General features: G+C 37.7%; 1 protein-coding gene and 1 long non-coding RNA gene across 3 annotated transcripts; one reads left to right on the top strand and one right to left on the bottom strand.

The window, feature by feature from the left end:
* The first annotated feature begins 17967 nt into the window (after positions 1-17967).
* On the top strand, positions 17968-19848 carry LOC143550063 (cytochrome P450 CYP94D108-like). The gene is made up of 2 exons (XM_077040798.1): positions 17968-18400; positions 18707-19848. Exons 1-2 carry the CDS (start codon positions 17982-17984, stop codon positions 19806-19808), a joined length of 1521 nt encoding a protein of 506 aa, XP_076896913.1. The 5' UTR covers positions 17968-17981; the 3' UTR covers positions 19809-19848.
* Positions 19849-20886: 1038 nt separating this feature from the next.
* LOC143550062 (uncharacterized) lies at positions 20887-24358 on the bottom strand. Of its 2 annotated transcripts, XR_013138261.1 has the most exons (7): positions 24018-24358; positions 23455-23901; positions 22830-22986; positions 21620-21688; positions 21326-21375; positions 21152-21236; positions 20887-21050 (listed from the first exon to the last, which is right to left on the bottom strand). It is a non-coding gene; the product is annotated as an uncharacterized LOC143550062 (long non-coding RNA). The 2 variants fall into 2 exon arrangements; XR_013138260.1 differs by lacking the exon at positions 24018-24358 and having other exon boundaries at positions 23455-23960.
* Positions 24359-26051: the final 1693 nt, after the last annotated feature.

The following is a 26051-nucleotide window of genomic DNA, read 5'->3' as shown; positions in this document are numbered from 1 at the left end:
ACCACATCGTTGCAGAGATTAACAAGACAATTATCACGATCACCCCAGGTGCGATACGTCGGGTGCTGATGATTACTGATAACATGGACCTCTCATCTGAGTTCGATAAGGCACTGATTCATGGGTTATTTCAGAGATTGTTCAATACACGAGACCTGGATCGTTCCCAATGCAACAAGGCGTACTTATGTGCCCCATACAAGTACTTATTACATGTTTTGATTCATTGCCTTGGGGGAAGAAAAGGTGGCTATGACGAATGTCAGATAATGCTTTAATCCGCATTTTTTGCTCATATATTGAACAAACCGTTCAATTTCTTTGAAATCATCTTCTACCGTTTAAAGGATAATTGTCTGGCTATGAATCACCGCAGTAAGTTCTTGATGTATCCGCAATACGTGCAGCTAATTATACAAGATCTGGTTCCTGATCTTGTAAACGATCAGACATTGAAGGACCATGTGTTGAAGTTTGATCATATGACGGCCGATACATTGAAAAGGAAGAAGACTTATCGGCAACAGTCGCCTGAGGATTGTCCAAGGACCACTCGTTTACTTGGTCATTTGGCGAATCCTGAGTATGAATGTCCTTCTGATAAAAATTGGATCCATGACGATTCGGATTCTTAACATGAAGAGGGACCAGGTGGGAACATTGGTGGTGATGATGATGGAAACGATGAAGACGGTGGAAATGGGGGTGATGGAAAACGTGCTGAGGTTGAGTCAGTTAGCTCGTATGTTGCTCAACAAAAACGTAAGGGTGAGGCGAAGCTGACTGAACAACCGCCCAAGCATCGGATTCCACATGGTTCTGGTGTAGTGATAGGTCCAAAAATTCCTAGGTCGTCTGTGCAACAAAGTTCGGTGGTGTCGCTTACTGATAGCACCTCGACAATCACTCTTACGCCGACAGCGTCATCAGATCCGAAGTTTGGCTCGATTCCACAAACGGTGCTATCTCTTTTACCTACACCTCCCGTGACATCAACGGTAACGTCTCCTGCTACTACAACGACGTAAATACAAATTTTGGCCTTATCATTTATGAGAGTTACTCGTCTGCAAGGCCCAGTGCAGCCTGTTCCACAATATTTTAATGTCTTACCGCATGCTCAGCTTGATTCATTTATATCAGAATCAGATGGCAGCTAATCATCAACAACAGGATCAGATGTTGATGAATCAGCATCGGCTGATGAGTTATATTTCGTACTGCCAAAAAGAGACGAAAGAGATGCGAGAGATTGTTATGTCTCAGGGGGAGAGGATCAAAGAGCAGGAGGACTTTATTCTTCAATTAACATTTAAAGACGATGCATTAAAGAAATTAAAGAAAAATGATGAAGATAAGGATCCTAATACTGCTGGTGCAAGTGGCAGTGAGCCGAAACAAGCTCACATCTCATCAGCTGCGGGTACTAGTAGTGGTGGCAGTGACGACAGTGATTAATAAATGATAGTTTATCACGATACTACCAATGTCACGCAATTCGAGTCGATCAAAGCCAACACCATACTATTTATGGATTACAAGAAAGGTGTGGTGATAGTATTGCCAATGCTGATGAGATCGAGGAGGGTGAATTCGTTGATCATGCCCTGACTCGTGATCAAATAACTTTGTTGTTGGGTTTAAATGATGAAGAGTTGGGTGTATTGAAGGCTGAGGAAGATGTTGAGGTCATTAATGATGGGAAGTCCTGCTTGATACGAGTATTCCACATGGGAATACGTCTGTAACATCCTGTTTTCTAGTTTTGGTTAATAAATGAAAATATGAGTTATTATGAGTCGGGCTAGTGTTGGGTTAAATGGATATGGGTTATGGACTTGGGTTATGAAGGAAAGAGGGAAAGACCATGGGCTTAAGTCAATGATCCATAATTATATAAACCTTAAATAACCCATTTAATTCATTTTACACATATTCCATGCACCACCAAACACACACTTAAGCTCTCTCTCTAATTTCTCTCCTTTCTCTAGCCGATCCAAGATAGAAAACCGATCCCGATTCAAGGTAATGATAGTATGATGTTGTATAAACTAAAACCCGGTAGATTAAGTCACGAACGACGAGCCGACACCGTTAAACCGTTAGAGTCACGAGATCCAGGTGAAATCGGGTATAAACCGAACCTAAGGTGAGCTTAGGGATCACCCTAGCTCAGTTCTGGGTCGAACGGAACGAAATACGGTGAAAACGGTGGAGAAATAAGCAGGATCTCGCTTTTCCGGCGAGATTCCGGTTTTCCGGCAAAGGCGGCGCCGGAAAGTGGTACGAGGTTAGAGGGATGTCAGAGAATGTCGGAACATTCTCTGACCTAACCCTAATTCGTTAACGGGGGGTTAACGAACTAGGGGTGATTCGCTAAGTGGTTCGTTAAGGGAAGCCTAACGAACTAGACTTCGTTCGTGTTCAAATTCGTTAAGGATAAAATAACGAACTAGCTCCCAATTCGCATTGATCATTCAATAAAAGAGATAACGAATTAGAAGATCCAATTCGTTACATGGAGTGGTTCGCTTTATGGACTGATTCGTCAAGGGTCCAGTTCATTATAAGGTCCAAATCGTTATAGGGACCAGTTCGTTAGAGGGCCCAGTTCGTTTAAAGGACCAGTTCGTTATGACAAACCAATTCCTTAAAGAGTCAGTTAACGAACTAGAAGTTTAATGGAATTAAAGAATGGTCCCTGGACTTAGAAAAAAAAATGATTTAATTAATAGAGAAGCCCTTGGACTTTTAAGTTAGCAAATTAATTAATGATTCAAAATCCTAATAGAAAATGTGTTAAGACAGTTAATGAAAATAAAATTTTTCCAGCCAAGAGCTCTGCCCCTTGGACCCCGCTGCCAGGGGCGCTGCCCCGAGACCCTCGTTCGTTGAGGGTTGTAATTAAACTCGAAACGCAACATGGTTAGCGATAGATAATTGATACATGTAATTGTTATACAGTTAGTCGCGCACAACTTTAAAAGGGAATAAGTATTAACGGCGAACGAAACCGCATTCAGGTGAGTTTCTAGCCCCATTCCTTATTATGTTTTTGGGGATGTGTACATACTCGATTTGATTAGTTAATACACGTACCTTAAGTGGTAAGTGTATGTCTTATATGATTTATGTATGAATGAATGCTTGACGATTCATGAACGATCTTCGGATATTGCATGTACCGTCAAGGGATAGTGTGAAGATATGATTGACATATATATGATGTATAAATGATATATGAACGTATGGAAGTTATCATTATGAATGTATAGAAAGGTACGAAAGGTATAGTTAGAAAAGGGAGCTGACCCTAATAATATCGGCAAATGAGCGAACCGACCCTAATAATATCGGCGAATGTAGGGAACCAACCCTTATAATATCGGCGAATGTAGGGAACCGACCCTAATAATATCGACGAATGTAGGGAACCGACCCTAATAATATCGGAGAATGTAGGGAACCGACCTTAATAGTATCGGTGAATGTAGGGAACCGACCCTAATAATATCGGCGAAGTTTATAGGGCGGAATGCTCTTTAAAATGTATATGTATGAATAAAAGTATGTATGTAAGTATGGACGACGGGATGAAAGTACGTGTGTACTTAAGTATGTAAGTAAAAATGAAGGTATGTACCTTCGAGTATACATGTAAGTATGTGAGTGTATTGTACGTCATCTGATTAACTAGAACTCACTCAGCATAGCTGACTTTTGGTATGCACGCAGGTGAGTAGGATGAGATAGCTGGCTTGAGCGGGGACACGTGGCAGAAGAATAAGAGTCTGGCATATGAAGACTTGTTATGTTTTGATTTTGAAAGACAAGATGAATGTTCTAAGACATGTTATGAATTATTAATGTAATGTTATGAAAGTTTTATATTCCGCGTAAAGTTTTAATTAACTCTGATTTCTAGAACTGTGTTTATGAGTAAATCCAACGTCCAAAGTGAGGCACCGGTAACAGGGCCTTACAAGTTGGTATCAGAGCAAAGTTTGAGAGATTTAAGAATCCTACATGCTTAGACTTTGAATAGAGAATGGGATTAAAGTAAGAAAAGAAAAGAAGAGGCCAGTTCAAGAATGTCATGTGTCACTCAAGCAAGTTCGGTAAAGGTAAAGTGTATGGTTAAATGATGTATATTGATGTTAGCTTAATTGCTAAAGAAAGGATATGTGAATGTTATGGATAGGGTTAATTGATTGCTTGATTGATTAACTGTCTAAGAGTAGACTTAGCACAAATAGACTCATTAAGGGAAGTGTATAGGACACGGAAAGTAACGTGATCAGCTATTCACAGCTGGCCACTGTTATTACATGTTAGCATTACTATCCTTGTACTAAATAGTTCCTTGAGTGATGACGCTTGTGTTTTCCCTTCCAGAATACGATGGCTGGATTTAGGGCAGTTGTTGGAGCAAGAGGCCGTACTGGACGACGTGGCATGCCTCGTCGTGTCAACCAACCTTTTGCAGAGACAGCCTCCAACACAGGAGATGAAGGAAGCACTGCTGGACGAAACCCGAGCAACATTGAAGAGTTTCAACTTGACCCTGCTGTTCAGGCTACCTTTGCTCAAGCGGTAGCAGCTGCTGTGAAGAACTTGAATCCTGAAGGGTCTGTTGGAGGCCGTGAAAGAACCGCTGAAAGGGCGGAAGGAGATGGTAAGAAAGATGATGAAAGGGAGAGGGAGGACTCTAGTGTGGTAAAGTCAGTGAAGGTTGATGATAGGAAAAGTGGCCGAGGTGGGTGCAACTATAAGTCCTTCAAAGGTTGTGACCAGCCGAAGCTAACTGGTTTGGGAGACGCAATCGCTACTCATCAACAGATAACCACTATGGACAAGGTTATCCGTATTAGCGAGTGTCGTCCCGACCAAACTGTGGGTTATGCTACTCAATTTTTCGGTGATGAAGCAATGTATTGGTGGGAGTCAATTGAGAAGAGGAAGATTCTAGAAGAGATCAAAGCTATGAGGTGGGATGATTTGAAGGAATTGGTGATGAATAGGTTTTGTGCGGATGCAGAAGTTGAAAGGGTTGAAATGAAATTTTTAAGTCTGAAGGCGGGTAAGATGACACACCGCGAATACACAACTGAATTCAACCGCATGTCAAGGTTGGTGCCAGACATGGTGAACACTGAGGCCAAGCGGATCAAGTGTTATCTTAGGGGACTGCCGCAGAATGTTCACGTCTTGTTCAAGGCTGGCAGACCATGTACTTTTGATTCTGTTGTAGGGTTGGCATAAATGGTTAACGATGATTTGTCGGCAGACGACCTGGTGTTGGAAGAGAAGAAAGAGAAGAAATGGGTTGTTCCCGCTAAACGACCCAGAACTTAGTTGTGGAACCCTAGAGACAAGAAGTAGAAGGTATGGGAGAAGAGGTCATGTAGGACTTGCGGGAAGATGCACGCTAGAGAGTGCAAGTGGGGCACTGGTTCTGATGTGTGCCATAAGTGTGGAAAGTCCCATGGTGGGGAATGCAGATTAGGGTCAAATGCTTGTTACAAATGTAGTAAGATGGGGCACTTTGCTCAGGATTGCCATGCAAAGCCCACGTGTTATAAGTGCGGACAGACAGGTCACTTGGCGAGGACTTGTACGAGTGGTGAAGCTGGAGGAAGTGAGATGAAAGATGCTGAACAAGGGAGGCCAAGGACTAGGGCCTATATGCTTACTCAAGAACAGGCCAGACAGATCCCTGACGTTGTTACTGGTACATTTTTAGTAAACGGTATCTCTGCTTCAGTATTATTTGATTCGGATGCGAATAGAAGTTTTGTAGCTACGACATTAAGTAAACTAGGTAAAATGAAATGTTGCCGAGTGTCTGAAACCTTCATAGTAGAAACCGCTAGTGACACCTCGGTGAAAATAATGAAAATGGTTAAGAATTGTCAGATAGAATTAGTATCTTGAGGGCGCCCTAAAGCGCTCATAGTATCATTATGAATATACAAACCAAAACTGTGAAAGCCTAGAAATATACATGCCTAGTTGAGATGTGATATGATTGCATCGCGATGCCTAAGAACACGATCTAATAGATCGTTGTATAGTTCCCTTAAATTATTATATGACTCAGCTTCGCCTTTTCCTTCTCTACTCCCACGCTAAAAGGGAAGTCCCGAAGGCGCATCTCTTCCGATACTCTTGTTGAGTAAGATGCTCTTCTTGCCTCTCTAGCCTTTCAAGATTCATCGATTAGAATCCTATTTTTAGTACATCACTTTTGCTTTTTTTAGTTATAGTTTAAACTAACTATTGCTCTTATCCAAATTCTCTTGTTTTCATCTCAATCTTACTGAGAATTCTCACTAAAGAAAAGGGATTCTAACAGTAAACAGCAAAGACTCCCTATATCGAACCCCATTTTTTATATGCCTTAGTATAAAGAGATGGCTTAGTACATATCCATTAATATGTCCTTTTGGGGACATGAGTTCTCTGTTAACTTGTATGTTATGACCTTAGGAGGGTTCGATGTGGTTTTGGGAATGGATTGGTTATCTGAGTATGAAGCTCAGATAGTATGTAATAGTAAGATAATAAAGCTAAAGTCCTTGGATGGCAGTGCGGTGACGGTTTATGGTGATAAGGAAAGTTCAGGGCTTAACGTTATTTCGATGATAAAAGCCGAAGGGTTATTAAGACGAGGGTGTGGTGCCTACATGGCGTATGTTGTCAACGCTACGGCCGAGACGAAAAAAATGAAAGATGTTCCTATCGTGTGCGACTATCTAGAAGTATTCCCTGAGGATCTTCCGGAGTTGCCACCAGAGCGTGAGATAGAATTCCAGATAGACTTAATACCAGGAACCCAGCCCGTTGCGAAAGCGCCTTACCGTCTAGCGTCGTCCGAGATGAAAGAACTAATGTCACAAATGCAAGAATTCCTCGACAAGGGTTTTATTCGACCACGTGTTTCTCCTTGGGGCGTGCCAGTGTTGTTCATGAAGAAAAAAGGTGGAAGTATGAGGATGTGCATAGACTATCGTGAGTTGAACAAGATTACGGTGAAGAATAGATATCTGTTGCCCAGGATTGATGATCTGTTTGACCAACTGCAAGGTTCAAGTTGGTTCTCACGAATAGATCTTAGATCAGGATATCATCAGCTGAAAGTGAAAGAGGCAGACATCCCTAAAACAGCGTTCCGGACGCGGTATGGACACTACGAGTTCCTCGTGATGTCATTCGGTCTAACAAATACTTCTTCATCATTTTTGGATATGATGAATAGGGTGTGTCGACCAATGTTGGATAAGTCAGTTATCGTCTTCATCGATGACATACTGATTTATTCAAAAAGCGAGTCTGATCATGCCGAGCATATGAGGGAAGTATTGGAGACTCTGAAGAAAGAGAAGTTGTATGCTAAGTTTTCGAAATGCGCGTTCTGGTTGCGAGAAGTGCAATTTCTAGGTCACGTGATTAATCTTGAAGAGATTTCAGTGTACCCGGCTAAGATCGAGGCAATAACAAATTGGAAAACTCCACAGAATCCGACTGATATACGAAGCTTCTTAGGGTTAGCTGGCTAATATAGGAGATTCATCGAAGGCTTCTCCAAGATAGCCGCACCGCTGACATGTATGTCCCGAAATTCGATAGTGTTCAGTTGGGGTAAGTTTCAAGATGAGGCTTTTGAGGAGTTAAAGAAGAGACTCACGCAAGCTCCAATCCTTGCTTTACCCGACGGTGACGAGGATTTGGTTGTTTCAACTGATGTTTCGCATTGTGGGTTAGGTTGTGTGTTGATACAACGAGGAAAAGTGATAGCTTATGCGTGTCGACAGTTGAAAGTACATGAGAGTACTTATCCGACTCATGATTTAGAGCTTGCAGCAGTAATGCACGCTTTTAAAATTTGGAGACACTATCTGTATGGTACTAAGTGTACTATTTACACTGATCATAAAAGTTTAAAGTACTTCTTCGAGCAGAAAGAGCTGAACATGAGGCAGAGAAGATGGCTAGAGCTGATAAAGGATTACGACTGTGACATTAAGTATTACCCTGGTAAAGCTAATGTGGTCGTCGATGCGCTAAGCCGTAAGAATGAGGTAGTCATTGCAACAGTGAAGTCATACCAGTTGATTATGAATTCAAGTCTTTTCAAAGAAATCATTAAAGTGAAATCAGAGGTACTGGTAGATGAAGGGCAAGTAAAGAAAGAAAGGATTTTCGGTCAGCAGGACGAGTTGATGGAAAACACACATGGTGTTAAGACTAGATTTGGCCGTATGTAGATCCCGCGTCATGGAGGTCTTAGAGGTCGAATCTTAGATGAAGCTAATAAGTCAAGGTATTCGATCCATCCAGGATCCAATAAAATGTACCAAGACTTGAAGAGAGACTATTGGTGGCCGAGTATGAAGAACGATGTGGTAGATTATGTCAGTAAGTGCTTAACTTGTTTACAAGTAAAAGCCGAGCACCAGAAGCCTTATAGGAAGATGCAACCTTTAGAGATACCAGAATAGAAATGGGAACACATCAGCATGGATTTCATAACTAAGCTACCCCGTACAGCTAAGCATCATGATACCATCTGGGTGATTGTGGACCGTTTGACCAAGAGTGCTCATTGTCTGCCCATACGAGAGGCTATCTCGTCAGAAACGTTAGCAAGCTTGTTCATTAAAGAGGATGTATCTAAACATGGAGTACCGTTATCGATCGTGTCCGATAGAGATACTCGGTTTACTTCGAGATTCTGGAAGAAGTTTCATGAAGCTATGGGAACGAGATTGAACATCAGTACGACGTATCATCCTCAAACAGATGGACAGTCTGAAAGGACGATCCAAACCCTTGAGGATATGCTACGTGCTTGTGTTTTAGACCTTGAAGGAAGTTGGAATGATCATCTGCATCTGGCAGAGTTCTCTTATAACAACAGCTACCATTCAAGTATTGGTATGCCACCGTTCGATATGCTTTACGGTAGACGATGTAGATTCCCGGTATGTTGGGGAGAGATTGGTCTGAAAGAGATGGGAAGTTTAGAATATGTGCATGAAACTTCTTCAAAGTTTAATCAAATTAAAGCAAGGATGAAGGCTGCTCAAGACCGTCAGAAGTCATACGTTGATAAGCGGCAACGACCAATCGAGTTTAACGTTGGTGACACTGTGATGTTCAAGGCCTCGCCTTGGAAAGTAATCATTCATTTCAGGAAGAGGGGAAAGTTGAGTCCGAGGTACATTGGATCGTTTAAGATTGTCCCACGTGTGGGAGAAGTAGCTTACAAGCTAGACTTTCCAGAAGAGTTGGAAGGAATTCACTCTACATTTCATGTCTCTCATCTGAGAAAATGTCTAGCCAATGACACGTCGCATGTGCCGCTAATGGACATCGAGGTTGATGAACAGTTGAACTACATTGAGCAACCAATTGAGATAGTTGACCGCAAGGAAAAACAACTCCGACACAAGGTTATACCCTTAGTGAAAGTGATATGGAAACATCGAAAAAGATCGGATGCTACTTGGGAAGTTGAAGAAGAGATGCACAAGTTTTATCCAGATTTGTTTTATTAATAGTTAGTTTTGGGGAAGAAATCTCTTTAAGGAGGGAAGACTTGTAACATCCCGTTTTCTAGTTTCGGTTAATAAATGAAAATACGAGTTATTATGAGTCGGGCTAGTGTTGGGTTAAATAGATATGGGTTATGGACTTGGGTTATGAAGGAAAGAGGGAAAGACCATGGGATTAAGCCCATGATCTATAATTATTCAAACCTAAATCACCTATTTAATTATTCCATACACCACCAAAACACACACTTAAGCTCTCTCTCTCTCTCTCTCTCTCTCTCTCTCTCTCTAATTTCTCTCTTTTCTCTAGCCGATCCATGACAGAAAACAGATCCCGATTCAAGGTAATGATAGTATGATGTTGTATAAACTAAAACCCATTAGATTTAGTTACGAAACGACGAGCCCACACCGTTAAACAGTTAAATTCACGATAGGGATCCCCCTAGCTCAGATCTGGATCGAACGGGATGAAATACGGTGAAAACGGTGGAGAAATAAGCAGAATCTAGCTTTTCCGGCAAGATCCCTGTTTTCCTGCAAAGGCGGCGTCGGAAAGGTGGCGCCGGAAAGTGGTACGAGGTTAAAGGGATTTCAGAGAATGTTTTGACATTCTCTGACCTAACCCTAATTCGTTAACGGGGGGTTAACGAATTAGGGGTGATTCGCTTAGTGGTTCATTAACTGTGTTAAGACAGTTAATGAAAATAAATTTTTTCCAAGCTGACCTGACCCCAGCCAGGGGTTCTGCTCCTTAAACCCCGCTAGGGTCTCCCGCCCCTAGAACCCCGTTGCTAGGGGCGCTGCCCCGGACCCCCGTTCGTTGAGGGTTGTAATTAAACTAGAAACACAATATGGGTAGCGATAGATAATCGATACATGTAATTGTTATACTGTTATTCATGCACAACTAAAGAAGGGAATAACTATTAACGGTGAACGAAACCGCGTTCAAGTGAGTTTCTAGCCACATTCCTTGTTATGTTTTCGTGGCTGTGTGCATACTCGATGTGATTAGTTAATACACTTACCTTAAGTGGTAAGTGTATGTCTTATATGATTTATGTATGAATGAATGCTTGACGATGCATGAACGATATTCGGATATTGCATGTACCGTCAAGGGATAGTGTAGGATATGATTGACATATATATAATGTATAAATGATATATGAACGTATGGAAGTTATAATTATGAATGTATAGAAAGGTACGAAAGGTATAGTTAGAAAAGGGAACCCTAATAATATCGGCGAATGTAGGGAACTGACCCTAATAATATCGACGAATGTAGGGAACCGACCCTAATAATATCGGCGAAGGTAGGGAACTGACCTTAATAGTATCGACGAATGTAGGGAACGGACCCTTATAATATCGGCGAAGTTTATAGGGCGGAATGCTCTTTAAAACGTATATGTATGAATAAAAGTATGTATGTAAGTATGGATGACAGGATGAAAGTACGTGTTAAGTAAGTAAGTAAGTAAAAATGAAGGTATGTACCTTCGGGTATATATGTAAGTATGTGAATGTATTGCACGTCGTCTGATTAACTAGAACTCACTCAGCGTAGCTGACTTTTAGTATGCACGCAGGTGAGTAGGATAAGACAACTTGCTTGAGCGGGGACATGTGGCAGAAGAATAAGAGTCTGGCATCTGAAGACTTGTTATGTTTTTTAAGTTATGTTTTAATTTTGAAAGACAAGATGAATGTTCTAAGACATGTTGAATTATTATTGTAATGTTATGAAAGTTTTATATTCCGCGTAAAGTTTTAATTAACTCTGATTTCAAGAACTGTGTTTATGAGTAAATCCAAAGTCCAAAGTGTGGCACCAGTAATGGGGCCTTACAACGTAGTTTATTTTTTAAGACGAGGAGATTGAGATTGAAGATGTGACTGCAGAGGAGTACCCTGATCTTTATACACGTTCAAATTTTTATTAGGGTGTTCCGTTATTTACTGAAGAGCATGTCAAGGTTGTTGAAGTTCATCTTGAGAAGATAACCAAGAAGAAGGGTAAAGTATCAGCAAAGGGGTCAAGTTCGTTGGATCCTGATGTTGCGGGTTGGTTTGGTGATCACAACAAATCCGTGACTTCGAAGATCATTGAAGCTTATCGGTATATTGATCTAGAGCACAAGCTGAATGTCAGTCCACGCGCCAAATCAGAAGACTACTTTCAAGGCCGTGCAAACCCTCAAAGGTGGCATTGTCTATTGGTTATATGATTTGGAGTTGAGGGTATGTATTATCAAGTGGGAGAACAGTTTTCAATACTTTTAATATATTACTGACGTTCTCTCACTACCGAGGTGGGATGTGCGGATGCTCGCTAATCGGCCATTCGTTAATCGTGGTGGAAATCAATTAGTAGGATGGTTTCACCAACATCTTCTCTTTGAAGTTAACCATGGGTTTAAATTTTTTAAGCCGCAGGTACCAACCAGGAAATACATTGATAAAATTGATCCTAAAACTGGTTGGAGAAAGCTCGTGTTGAAGTGAAAGCCGCCAAAGACTATGAAACGAGTACCGATGAAGACCTTTCCGCAAGATCTTCATCTATCATTTAATTGGTGGTACTACGACAACAGAATGGGTGAGGCAGTCATCGCTTTGGGTAAAGGTATGCATACTAACTTTATACAAGTTATAGATCCTATGTGACTTGTTAATTTATTAGAGACCGACAACGATGTTTTGTTCAGGAACAAGATTTTGTTTGCAAGACAAGAAGATTATAACCGAGCTATGCAATTCCAACGTGTTGTTCATGTATGTCACGCGTTCGGGACTCATAGTTTACGTGATTGGAAGACCAAGAGGTTCAAGTAATATAAAGACTAAGAGCACGAGACGAGGGGGTGTTTGTTAGTGCACGGTTTTGGTCGTCTCCGGTCTTTGTAATCATTTGTATTTATTATTGTTTTAATGTAAGGGTACTTTGTTAATTACAAGCCCATTCGCAAAGTTATATGTGCTCATTCGTTAAGTCTGTTTAACGAATGACAGTTAATATGTTATGTGTGTCCATTCATTAGAGATGTTTAACGAATGGACCTTAATCGTTATTGATACGTTCCCATTCGTCATGGAATGTTGACGAATGGGGTATAGCGAATGATTCATTCGCTACACCATTATGTTATTTGTTGTAATGAAGGCGAATGAAAGCCATTCGTTACAACATGCGTAACGAATGACATTCGTCTTCTATATAAAGGTTGTTCATGCCTTCATAGTTTAATTATGATTTAACGTATTTTCCTAAGCTGATACTCTGCTGAATTGCTCACTCACACACTTCATTCTTAATCTATTATATACATACACATATCAGATAACTAGATCTGATTGATTAGATCACTATGAATTGATTAATTAATCTATTGTAGCTCTACAGAATCGTATTTCTTCAATGCTGTGAGATCGATTAATGCAGACGCCATTTACGGTGATGGTGTTCTGATGTGTGAGTGGGAAACTTGGGTGCCGATAAAAATTAAATGTTTTGTTTCGGGGATGCTACAAAACAAGATCTTAGTATCACCTAATTTAGTTGCTAAAGGATTGTTTTTTATTTCGAGAGACTGTCGAGTATGTGTTTCGGTGATTGAATAGACGAAACACGTCTTTTTGGAATGTCTCGGGGCTAAAGAGATATGTAGATTAGTCTCAGTTTGGAGAGGCTGGGACTTTACCGGTCTTGACTCTTTCGAGCAACTTTTGACTGTCTCGGAGGAACCGTAGAGAAAAATGGAAAGGAATTTACTGATTGCAATCATATATTCTTCTTTTTGGTTCATTTGGAAACAAAGGAACGAAAGGGTGTTTAACACTCGGGCATTTTCTACCGGCTTCTCAGTTGAAGAAATAAAATGAAGTTTGTTTGGGTGGTTCAAACTTAGGTCCAAGTACAATAAAGTTGACTGGTCAATTTAGGCTAATTCTTCTTTGTCGTCTCTTAAGGATTGAGTTCCCAGTTGATTAAATAGGAGATGCTTCAATGGTTTGCTGGATGGACTTTCTTTTGGGGTGCTCTGCCCATTTTTATTTTATGGGAGGCTTTTATGTTATGAATGCCTTTTTTTCTTGTATTGTCTGTTAGGTTTGGATGACACTATGCAACTTCTTGTTGCTTTTATTTAACATACTTACCGTGGGACTAATTCCCAAGTCTTTTTTTTAAGAAGAGCATTAAAATCATTGGTCATAGCAGTGTGCCGTTCCAGAATAGACAAGGCATGGTCTGGGTTTATAGAAATTGGAATTATTGTAGTTGCAGATAGGTTAAAGATTTTCTTTGGTATTAGGATCCCGTACATGGCACTAGTGCACATTGTACGAGTAGAAGGTGGGTTTGGTTGAGTGATTTGGGGTTGAACAATCTTGAGTGGAGAGACAGTCGGTTGGATAATATTAATCGATGAGTTAGAAGGAAGTAACAAGGTGGTATGTGGGCCAAGCGTGGTTAGTAAGGGAGTGGTGGTGGGTTGGATCGTAGAGGATGGAGTTAGCCCGTGAGATGGAATTGTTTGTTGTGAAGATTGGTATGGTATTGGGGAATGTATATGGGAATTCTATGTAGTATATGGGCCATAGGATATTGAGTAGCATGAAAAGTGGGTGATGGATCTACTTGTGTCCAAAGGGTCAGATGAGGAGGGGAGGATAGAAAATTGTAGCTACAGTTGTGAGACGGAGGATGATGGGGTGGCATGTTGGGCAATAGGAAAAATGGTTTTATCAAAACTGACATGACGAGAGATAATAATTTGATTTGTTTTTAAGTATAAGCACGTGTACCCACGATGATGTTGTGGGTATCCTAGAAAGGCACATGGAGAAGACGGCTAGTTCATGAGTGAGGGTGGATGAGCGTATAGGGTAGCAAAGTGAGCTAAAAACCGATAGGCTTTTATATGCGGGATATCTATGATAAGAAGTTCGGTTGGGGTTTTAAAATTGTGTAATTTACTAGGAAGAATATTTAGAAGATAAGTGGCCATTTCAAGGGCATGGTGCCAAAATGTGTGTGGGGGGGGGGGGGGGGGGTGATACCTGTGAGTAAGAAGGGTGCAATCATGTTATTAATGATCGTATTTAATGCTCAACTTTCCAATTTTTTGATGAGGTATGTGGACATGAGAAGCGGAAAATCATGCCATATTGATCACAAAATTGTTTGAACACTAACTTTATATATTTTGTTCCATTATTACATTGGAATGTTTTTATTTTTCTTTTAAATTGAGTTTCAATTTGTTTAAAGAATGTAGGAAAAACATTTGACTTTTAGTTAGTGGAAAAGTAAATAAAAAATCAGTCAAATCATCAAGAAATAGTATGTAGTAGCTGTAACTCCGGTGCTAATAACCGGAGAGGTCCAAAGATTGTCGTGAATAATATCAAAAGGAGAGGTAATACAAGTATTAGAAGGCACAAAAGGTAATTTAATACTTTTTCCAAATACACAAGACTGACAAACTTTCTTATTCGGATTGTAAAAGTAAATAACATCAGATTGTTTTAAGGAATGCAATAATGACAACCCGGGATGACCGATCCGTTGGTGGCATACTTGGTAAGAGAAAGAGAGCTGCATAGGTGGATGGTGAAGTATAGTGTGTAAACTCTGGCGGAAGCAGATGATAAACATCACCGTTGCTGTTGCATCGAAGGATAGGGATCTAGGTCTTGAAATCCTTCAAAAGAAAATCAAAGAGGTAAAATTCTAAGAAAATCCTGTTATCAATAGTAAGGCAACAAACAGATATTAGATTTTTTATTATTTAGGGCAAGTAGGATATTATATAACCTAAAATATGATAGGCAGATGGCAGGTAATGAAAGCCTTGTCTGGTTACCAAAATGGTTGTACCATTGTCAACAACAATATTATGTAAAATGTCATTGTTAAAAAGATACCGGAAATTACCTGGATTATTAGTAAGAGTAAGAATATTATTTATTTATTTAATTTAATTAAATACCCATGGGGTATTAAAAAAATAATGTAAAAGTAATTTGATTTATGTTAAATAATTGTAAAAGTATGCGATGATGTGAATAGTTAGGTGAAGGCTTGTGAGGTTTATTGTTTTGGAGGAAAGTGTGAGTTTTTAAGAAAAGTTTAGAATCTCATGTGACGATGATATGACGATTTGTTAAACTTTATTGTTGTGGATGCTCTAATAAGAGCATTAACGTCCTACTCACCAAATTATGTGAATGAAGGTTTTATAATTTAGGGAGTGGTCTATGGTGTTGTGAGTAAAGGAGAGAGAAATTCAGTAATTTTTTTGTATATTTGAAAAGTTTTTATATTATCTTTTGATCTTTTTAATATTTTTTGAAAGTGGTTGTGATTGAATGAGAGAAAAAAAGTAGTGATGAATAAAAAAATGTTGTATAACTTAAAAAAAGTTATAATGATTGATACTGTAATTTTAGATTTATAATTAATGAATAGGATATGGATGGTTGTTTTTAGTTGTTCATATCTTGCGCTGGTTCACAAGCTTTCAGCTATTTGTTTAAGTTGAATAGTGCAATGCTTCAATTGTGCCACTATCATTGACAATAATAATGCTATATGTCAACATCAAAGTGACGCAAGACATCAAACTTTATGTTCTTAATTGTTTCTCTTTTATAATTGCTAGGTAGTTAACTTTTTTGTGTAAAATAGACACTCATTAGGGGACTTGGGGTGGTATGTTATAGCAAATCATCACGCGAGATGGTTACTGAAACATCGTCACCGCCCCCGCTAGATGAGAGGGTTAGCGTGATCACCATCACACGTTGAATTCTCACAAAACCCAATATACACACACACACAAACCTATAAATATATGTATGCATATCAAAATCCATCACACTAACATCACCCACAATAAATTCCATCACTAGTGATGGAATGTGATAGGGGTGAGGTGTCATCATACCATTGGATGTGGTGGGTGATACATTTGGAACCTCCCCCCCCCCACCCCCCAGTTGAGGGGGAGTTTAATTTTTTTTAAAATTCTTATTGATTTTAGTACTCTTTGATGCCAACTTGGTTATGCACTTATTGTGTTTCAGTTCATTCGATTGTTTTATGTAATACTGCTGCTAGTGTCCGTTATTGCGAATTGCGATTGAACTGGTTCATTTGTTTTTCAAAACACTAGATCCCAACATATAACTTCTGACAAGCAGTTAACTTTTTACCAAAGTTTCATTACGACACATTTAAAGTGATCATAATCTTTATAAACATTTTTTAGAGCTAAAATCCATCTAACCTTACACTAGCAAAGATTTAAGTCACGCCACTTTTATGAAATGCAAACTCCATGCCGCTAGGTCAATCATGAGTCTTTTATAAACAATTAAACCCCGTAAATGCATGGACTAGCTAGTATAGGTTATGGCACACACAATAAGGTTCTTAAACATGTTCTTAATGTTTAGCTCAACAATTTCTTTTCTTTTTTTAATAGTCAACGAATAAAGTCGAGCTATCCGATAATCTAATAGTAAAGGCAACCCCGTACATCCGCGATCGCAGACAACGATAGATAATCCAAGCCCACCATCTCCTGTTACAAAGAAAACCCGAAGCCCTAAATACCAATTACGGTAAAACCCAGTTGAGATCGGATTCAAACTTGAGACTTTGCAGTATCCAACACGAATCTTCACTTCCCTTCACATATTAGTTGGGTTAAAGCTCATTCATAGATTTACAATTTCTAAATTGAAGTAGTAAACACTTGTAATTGAGAATTGAACCATTATAATACTAAATGTTAATAGTCCCAAATATAATATGTACAACCACAACTGGAATATTATGTTTCTATCCTAGTGGTCAATTCACATGCAAATTGCAAAAATTGATAATTGCAATCGAAATGCGCTAAAATGAAAATAAACGGAAATTCTCCAATCACACATAATATATAACGATGATAGAAAGTAAAATTATCCTATAAAATGTGAAAGTAATATGAACCATTGATCTCACTTATACAACGGTTTAGATTAAGGTGGACAAAACCTTTAATAATATATGTTCATGTCATAAACTTTAACGCCCAACATAAATTAAGATAACATGAATTATGCTTTTCATAGGTTAAAAGACAAAGAAAAATATATTAAATTAACAACCTCGACCTTACTTCAAGTGTCACATTAAGATGAATTTCGCATTCGCGCGCTACATCGAAAGTTGTTAAAAATATCAGGTATCATTTATCTCTCTTGCATTCTTTTGCAAAGATTAATATCTTAGAAGATAGATTAGGTTGCTAAATTGTAGATAGAAATGGTTGTACATGTGAATTATCTATAAAAAGGTAAAATGAATGGATCTCCTTCAACTTCCTACCTAGTGCTTCTTCACAATCCATCATAAGCATGGAGATCATCTCACTCCAAACACTAGCTTTAGTCTTCTTCATATCTCTCTTTATCTGCTCTTTCTTCCAATCAAACTCCAAATCCACCACTGAACACGGCTTCAAAAACCATCCACTCCTCGGAACCCTACCGGAATTCTTCCTAAACCGCCACCGGTTTCTCGACTGGAGCACCGAAATCCTCTCCCAATGTCCAACAAACACCGCCGTATTCCACCGCCCTGGAAAAATTAACGACGTCTTAACCGCAAACCCTGCAAACGTCGAGCACATGCTCAAAACCAACTTTGAGAACTACCCTAAAGGAACCAGGTTTATAGCTCTCCTTGAAGACTTCCTTGGCCGCGGCATCTTCAACTCCGATGGCGACACGTGGCGGACGCAGCGTAAGACCGCCAGCTACGAGTTCAACACCAGGTTGGAGAATATATTATTAGTTACATAATTACCAATATGATTTAGTTTTCGGTATAAATTTCTTTAAACAACGCTTAGCAAGAAGCTAGAAACACAAATATAAGCAGGCAACTTTACAACAAGAAATTTTACATTCGTGTTTTCAAAAGGGAAACAGTTTTTTAGTCCAATGATAACAAATTATGACTTATAGTTTTCCTAAAATCTTTCATTGTTATATAATTGCTATTGTAAAATTACTTTTATAACCTGTGTTTCTAACCTAGTAAAATAATATATAACATGAGTTTTCATTATTTTACACAGGTCTCTCCGTAATTTCGTGATGGAAACAGCCGCGGTAGAGTTGCAAACTCGCTTCATCCCGATTCTTGAAACCGCGGCTGCGTTAAACACGGTTATTGATCTCCAAGAGCTCCTTGAAAGGTACTCTTTCGATAACATATGTAAAGTAGCATTCAATTTCGACCCCGGTTGCCTAGCCGGCGATGGAACTACCGGTAGCGAGTTCATGAAAGACTTTGAAGAGGCTGCGACCCTAAGTTCCGGGAGATTCATGTATATTCTTCCAGGTTTATACAAGATCAAGAAGTTCTTCAATTTCGGTTCTGAGTTCAAGTTGCAAAAATCGATTTCGACTGTTCATAAATTCGCAGACGATATTATTAAATCAAGGATTAAGGAAAACGGTAAAGAATCCGGTGAGGATTTGTTATCCCGGTTTATGAACATATCTGAATACTCACCGGAGTTTCTCCGGGATATTGTCATAAGTTTTATATTAGCCGGTCGGGATACGACGTCATCGGCTCTTGCATGGTTCTTTTGGATCTTATCTGGCCATCCGGAAGTTAAAGGGAAGATACTGGACGAATTAAAAACAATTCGGCAAAGCTCCGGCAAGAGTCGTGACGATTTTTACAGCTTTGATGAGCTCAGGCAGATGCATTACCTCCATGCAGCAATATCGGAAGGGTTACGGCTGTACCCGCCGGTGCCGGTGGACACAAAGGCTTGCTTGAAAACTGACGTCATGCCGGACGGGACGGTGGTTAAGAAGGGTTGGTTTGTGACATATCACACGTATGCAATGGGGAGAATGGAGAGTGTTTGGGGGAAGGATTGTAACGATTTTCGGCCCGAGCGGTGGTTGGAGGAGGAGGAGGGTGGAGGGAGTGTGGTGTATAGGCCGGAAAACCCGTTTAAGTTTCCGGTGTTTCATGGAGGGCCTAGAGTGTGTTTAGGGAAGGAAATGGCGTATACGCAGATGAAGTTGGTGGCGGCTAGTGTCATAGAGGCGTTTGAGGTGGCGGTGGTGGCCGGAGAAGAGAAGATTCAGCCAGAGCATGTGTTGTCGTTGACGATGAGGATGAAAGATGGGCTAAAGGCGAGGGTCAGGAAAAGATGAAGTGGACCATATAAGTGTCGAGTGGGTGACATTTTGGTGTCAAAATGGTTATCAAACGTTATGTATTATATGCTATGTCTATAAAGTTAGTGATGTTAAATGACTTATTTGGCCATAGCTTGCATAATCATTTAGTTTAAACTTAAGAGAATCCATAACAACGAATATATACAAACTAGATTTTAGCCCGCGTGTTATGCGGGTTAATTTAGGTTTTTTAATACTATTTTTAATATATAATTTTATATATTAATTCCTTATAAAACGTGTTTTATTTCGAGTTTTTTTAGGTGTTTTAAAAATACATGCTTACTAAATGTGTCTATGTTGTATCAAATGCAATTTTACTTGTTTATTAAAAGCGTATATGTTGTATCACATGCAATTTTATTAAAAGCGTATATGTTGTATCACATGCAATTTTTATCACTTATCAAAAACCGATTACCAATTTGAAGCAATCATATTACTTTTTATCTTAAAACATTTAGTGAATCCAAGCTTTAATTTATTTAGTTTTTTTAATATTATTTTAAATACCTAATTCTTTATACTAATTTTTGAGGTATTGATAATTATTAATTTTCATTGTATTTTATTGTTATACTTCCGTTAGGGTTCACTTATTTTGGTTTTCATTTCAGTTTTTTGGTTGGTTTCAGTTTTCTTTTCCCAGTTTTTTATTTTTTTGGTTGTTTTCATTGGGTTTTAGTTGTACATGCTTGTATGTGTTTTGTATGTGGTTAGATTTTTTAAAATCTGTGTTGATATTAGAAGTTAATGGCTAACGTTGCTAATATTTAAAAAGGAACACAAAAAACAGACAAAAGTCAACAGTAACCATTAACCAACAATGTTTAATACATAAAACATTATATGATTCTTATTACAATATATAACCGTGTTTCCTTACTTTCATGCCAAAAGAAAGTAATCTATGGTAAACAAACAATTAATTTTTTAACTGAAAAAATGTGTGTTTGGATCAACCGGATGTGTGGATCCAATTAGACCTGTTTTTTTTACTCGATAACCAACCTGCAACACTCGCTCATTTGTCACTTCTACTTTTAAGAGAATAATTTGATAACATACAATTTGCAAAGAAGATCCATAAAGTTCACAAAGGCGGTTTCTTTGTTCCTTCACGAAGAACTTGTGGCTGCCTCATGACGGTTCTCCTTCTTTCTCCACAGCAAGCTCCAAATTGTTTTCACGAAGAATATTGACTCAGTCCATAAGCTGAACAAATATAAATTCAACAAAAGTTATATATGATTAGATTTTGCAGTATAACTATAAAATTCCATGTCATCAAATTCTTGAAATACAAGATTGTGTACCTCCTCATACTTGTAATCACTTCCCATGAAAGTTTTTGTGGTTGCAAGTCAATTTCTTCTCCATCCTCATCATCCCCAATGGGATCTAAACAGCCGAAAACCATAACCATTATTCCAAGAAAATTAAAAAGAAAAACATTATGAGGAACAATAAGTTAATCAAAAAACAATTACAATCTAGATCTTCATCAGCATTTTCCTTTTCATCATCCAAGAGTCTAAACCTAAAACGAACACAAAAAACTCATATTCAGATATTTGTAGAAGTGTAGTATAGAGTACAATGTGGAGTTTATGTATTACTGTATAAGTTTATAACTAACTTTTTTGTGCTTTTTATTTTTCAAACCACTAAATGTAGGTTCAAGAGTTTTAAAGACTGCATGCGAAATTTCGATTATCCAAAAAGTAAAACATATAACATAACCTTAAAATATTTTTGAAAGATTGTAAGATAGATACTTTTACCATGTAAGCTATCGAGTAGGATCTTGAATAACCACCTTGTTTCTTTTTAGTTGGATCAAATGGTGCAAGCTGCATCATGGTAGAAAGTCATTATTAATACATCCTATTCAAATAACATATTTTGTATGCCAAACAACAATTTAATCAAGTACATGATATCATTAAATACAAACTAATAACCTTACAGAAATAAACCATAAACTAAAACTTACATCTGCTTTTTCTTCCCCTAACCCATTTAGTCTTATCCGAACCACTCACACCCCTAATAAAATGGAACATAATCTACTATTAATTAATGTACCAATTCACAATAACAACTTGCAATATAAATAAACTACAATGTTTTTCGTAATCAATTCTTAAATAAAAATTATATGCAACAGTTGAGTTTATAACAAATGTCAATTTTGTAATTTCACACGGTTAATGAGTAAAACTGAAACTAAACTGTTTTGCAAAAACTCTAAAACCGATTTTTTAAGACCGAAACCGTCCCAAACCGACCCATACAACATCCCTTCATTTTGGGAAGGAAAAAGATATGGAGTCACATGCGCGACTTTCCATACGATAATTCAAAGCTATTTTTGTCCTTGACATATTGAAATGTCTCTTAAAGTTTGAATTACACTAATTAGTGCATCTTGTTTCCCTCTTTAACACCATTTTCGAAAAGCCAACAGTATGGTTTTATGTCCTCTTAAAAATAACTAATTTTTTTTCGGTTTTGTTTTTGCTATGACTAAAATGGAAAAAACTGAACCGAAAAATCCAATTTTAAGTAACTTTAAATAAATTAATAAATGGTGTAGCCTAAGATTTCTAGGTGCAGATGTTTAATTATTAATTAAAAAAAATTTTTGACCCAAAGTTTCAGACCCAAATTCATTATTTGGAGCATTTTTTTTTCGGCTAAAATTTTGAAGCCCAAAAGGTAAAACCAAACTGAACCCACAGCTGAACAACTTTCAAAATCCAAAAACTAAATATTAAGTTTATGGGTCGGTTTGAGCCAAAAACCTTTTGACCCAAACCAACCCCTAGTAATAGAGGTGACCGTCAAAATGATTCAAACCAAAACGGGTACTGTCGTTTTTTCTCACAATTATAACGGTTAGCCTGTAAGCAAACCAAACATTATGGAACTGTTCGGCGAGAGGTTCGTTGACAAAAACCGCACATTATTATTAGAAGAAAGTCAACTAACCGAAGATGTAACAGTGATGCCATTAAGGAAATCTGGAGTACACACACGTCCGAGAGAGTGGGATATGTTGCATGCTTTGTTCATCATGGAAAAAGCTTCCTCTTCCGGCAAGCTTCTTCTTGGTTGCCTCGGGAAGTTTCTTCATAATTTGAAGCACCTGTTATTCATTTTTAGAAAGAATAAAAGAAATTAATGGAAGGTGTATAAATAAATTACTTATAAGCTATAACATAGAGAGCAAAGATGCAATTGAAGTGATTATTGCAGCTTGCTGTGATAATCACTTTAAATTATTCAACAAAAACTTACATATATTTCAATCAATCAATCAATCATACCCAGTAAAATCCCACCGACAGCAAAGCTATAGGTAGGGTCTGGGGAGGGTGGGATGTAGGCACACCGTACCTCTATCCAAAGGAATAAAGAGGTGGCTTCCAGAGAGACCCTCGGCTCTAAGTACATGTGTATGAAGCAAAATAAAGGAAATCAAAGTTTAACAGTTATATAAAAACTACTACTAATTATAATAATATTAATAATAAGGTCACAGTTTAACAGCAATATAAAAGCTAATAATAATAATAATAATAATAATAATAATAACAGCAATATAAAAACTTACATATATTTCTGATACCAAAATCATTAAAAATTTGAGATTACTCCAAAATAACCGCAACCGCCCTTCAAATTCAACTTGACACGAAATGAACACGTGACTTTTTTTTTCCTTATGCAGTTTGACCCTGAATAGTCAAATTGTCTGTTCCGTAACCATTAACAATTTAGTTGCTGAAGCTGAACCATAATATATTTAACCCGATTCAGTTTGTTGACCCATAACAGTTTTCTAGAGAAACTGTTGTATTCCTCGAATCTAAACAAACTGAAATGGCCTATAGAATAGAAATTTGCCATGTTAACTAATTAATAGCCAAAATATAATCTGTTATGCAGCAAAAAGTAGACCAATATACACCTGAGCAAATATGATTATCTAACCACTTTGATATACCTGCTATTACTAAAAACTTGATATTCCAATATTGCACTGGCACAAACCAACGACCTGAAATAGCCTAACAAATAACCTTGCAATTGACCTAATTGTAACCTGATATATACCAACTACTTAATATAAACATTCATTTTTTTGTGAAATCAGTACAAAAAAAAAAAACTCACCTGATCACGCGAATTGGAAATTGTTTGTGAGGAGATGGGTGAGGATTCACTTTCCTGCTCAAAAGTAAGAAATCACTCTTAAACCCGAATTAACTAAATTATATACAGTAGCTGACAACCGAATGAAATAACCAAATAAGAATTTGGTTACTGTTACAAACCCGAACCAAATGACCAAATAAATCTAGTTCTCATTTTTCTGTTTCGATTTAATCAGCTTAACCGATATATCGGTTACTATTACAAACACAAACCAAATAACTGAATAAAAGTCGATATTTCTTTTTTTCGATTTACTCTGCTTGTATCCAAATAACGAACACCCCTCACCATAACCAATCATTTAATCTTATAAACAAAATCATAATGGCGATGTTTATTGGTTTATTCGGGTTGGCTTATTCATTTTTATTTTAAGTCAAAATAATAGACCATTTTTACCGCAAAAATTAAAAATAAAACTTCGAAAGTAAATGATTTCCTCTGGTTCAGACCATTTAATAGACCATTTAATCAATAACATACCTTTTTCATAATACTGATGAAATAGAAATTGAAAATACCTACGAAATCAAGAGACGATCATGGCTGCGATGAATTAACAGAATGGAAAAGACAGAGGCGAGGATCAATTAGAGTCGCCAAGGAGAGGATTGGATTAGGATTTTGGTGAGATGAGGGAAAGCGCCGCATCAAAGTTGCGAAGGTTTAAGATTACTTCAGTTATGTCATATAACCCGTTTTGAGAGATAAAACCCGTAGATTATACCCGCGAAATTGAGGGAATGAATGAGAAGACTTCATTCATAAATCAAACAATTTTATGGCTTTAAAAGGGGTGGGGAGCAACGTGAGTGTGACACGTCGGATTTTATGTTAGGTAATTATATATATAGTTAGATTACACATTATCGCCACATCAAAATTTAAATTTTTCTTAAAAACTCTCACCCTCTTCCACAAGAATAAACCTTCACAAACCTATTAAAAAATATTAGATTTGTATATATATGTATACGAATATATAGTATGTGTGTGAAAAGACAAACCTGCCACAAACTTCAAAGCTCTATAATAGTTGATTTAAACTCTTCCCAAGTTTGTTTGATGCCACATATTCAAACTTTGGGATATGTAGCTTAACGTAGATGCTTTTAGTTTTCATTTTCTTTCTTTGTGAGGGTAAGATTGGAAAATCAGTTTGTAAAATGTTTATTAGGTGAAGGATATTTCATGTTAGAAACATACAAAAAGTTTTGGTTATCTTAACACACGGGTACTTTTTCTAACTTAGGGTACAAACCAATGAAAACTTGTCAGATATATGTTGGTTCTAGTGTCGGCTTAGTAAATTTTTTTAAAATTTGTTTTTTTTTTGTTTTATTTGGTGGGGGGTTGGGGGGAGTAAAGCAAGTTTAAAAGTTGGGTTCTTTTCATTAAAAATAATGGACAATTTTTTAAATAGACCATTTGAAAAAAGAGAAAAGAAAATAACTTCTAAATCTTCAAGTTTTCCGAAGTGTCTCAAGAAAAATGGGTTGAGGCGGCACTTTGGTTTTCGTTCCGACGAGATCTCTTGACCAATTAAAAGCTGACACGTGGATAAAAACTAACATGGCCGGCCAAATTTTTGAAAATCTTGAGGGTCCGTCCAAATTATTTCATTAAATCTTTTGCTAGAAAGCAGTCTCATCAAACTGTTTTTTATGTTTTCTACCTGGTTTGTACAAATTCTAAATTTTTAAAAAAAAATTTGTCTCTTGAATTTTGCCTGCCAAGATGCACTTCAGAAGTATTTGTTCAAGGAGACAATATTTTTATCTTTGGTTCTTATAAGTTTTTGAACATGAACTCACGTACACACCGACAAGATTTATTTCTATTCCGTCCAGGTCAACATAATTTAAACAGATTCAGTCTATACCGACAAAATTCTCCAATTACTTTTCAAGTGGAGCCGCTTTCTTAACTTAAATATTAATTATTACAAATAATTGTGATTAACTAATTTAAGTTAATAATTAATTTTTCTTA

Source organism: Bidens hawaiensis, unplaced genomic scaffold (assembly GCF_021521415.1).
Source record: "Bidens hawaiensis isolate Kalapana, Puna unplaced genomic scaffold, B.hawaiensis_p1.1 tig00015919_1, whole genome shotgun sequence".
In the NCBI taxonomy this organism is placed as follows: Eukaryota; Viridiplantae; Streptophyta; class Magnoliopsida; order Asterales; family Asteraceae; genus Bidens; species Bidens hawaiensis.
This window is presented reverse-complemented; position numbering and strand designations above follow the sequence as displayed.

What these genes read in the sequence shown, in the direction of transcription:
- LOC143550063 (XM_077040798.1), top strand. Translation starts at nt 17,982, where the DNA reads ATGGAGATCATCTCACTCCAAACACTAGCTTTAGTCTTCTTCATATCT. An exon ending in AGCTACGAGTTCAACACCAG is followed by an intron (nt 18,401 to 18,706) that starts GTTGGAGAATAT and finishes TATTTTACACAG; the next exon opens with GTCTCTCCGTAATTTCGTGA.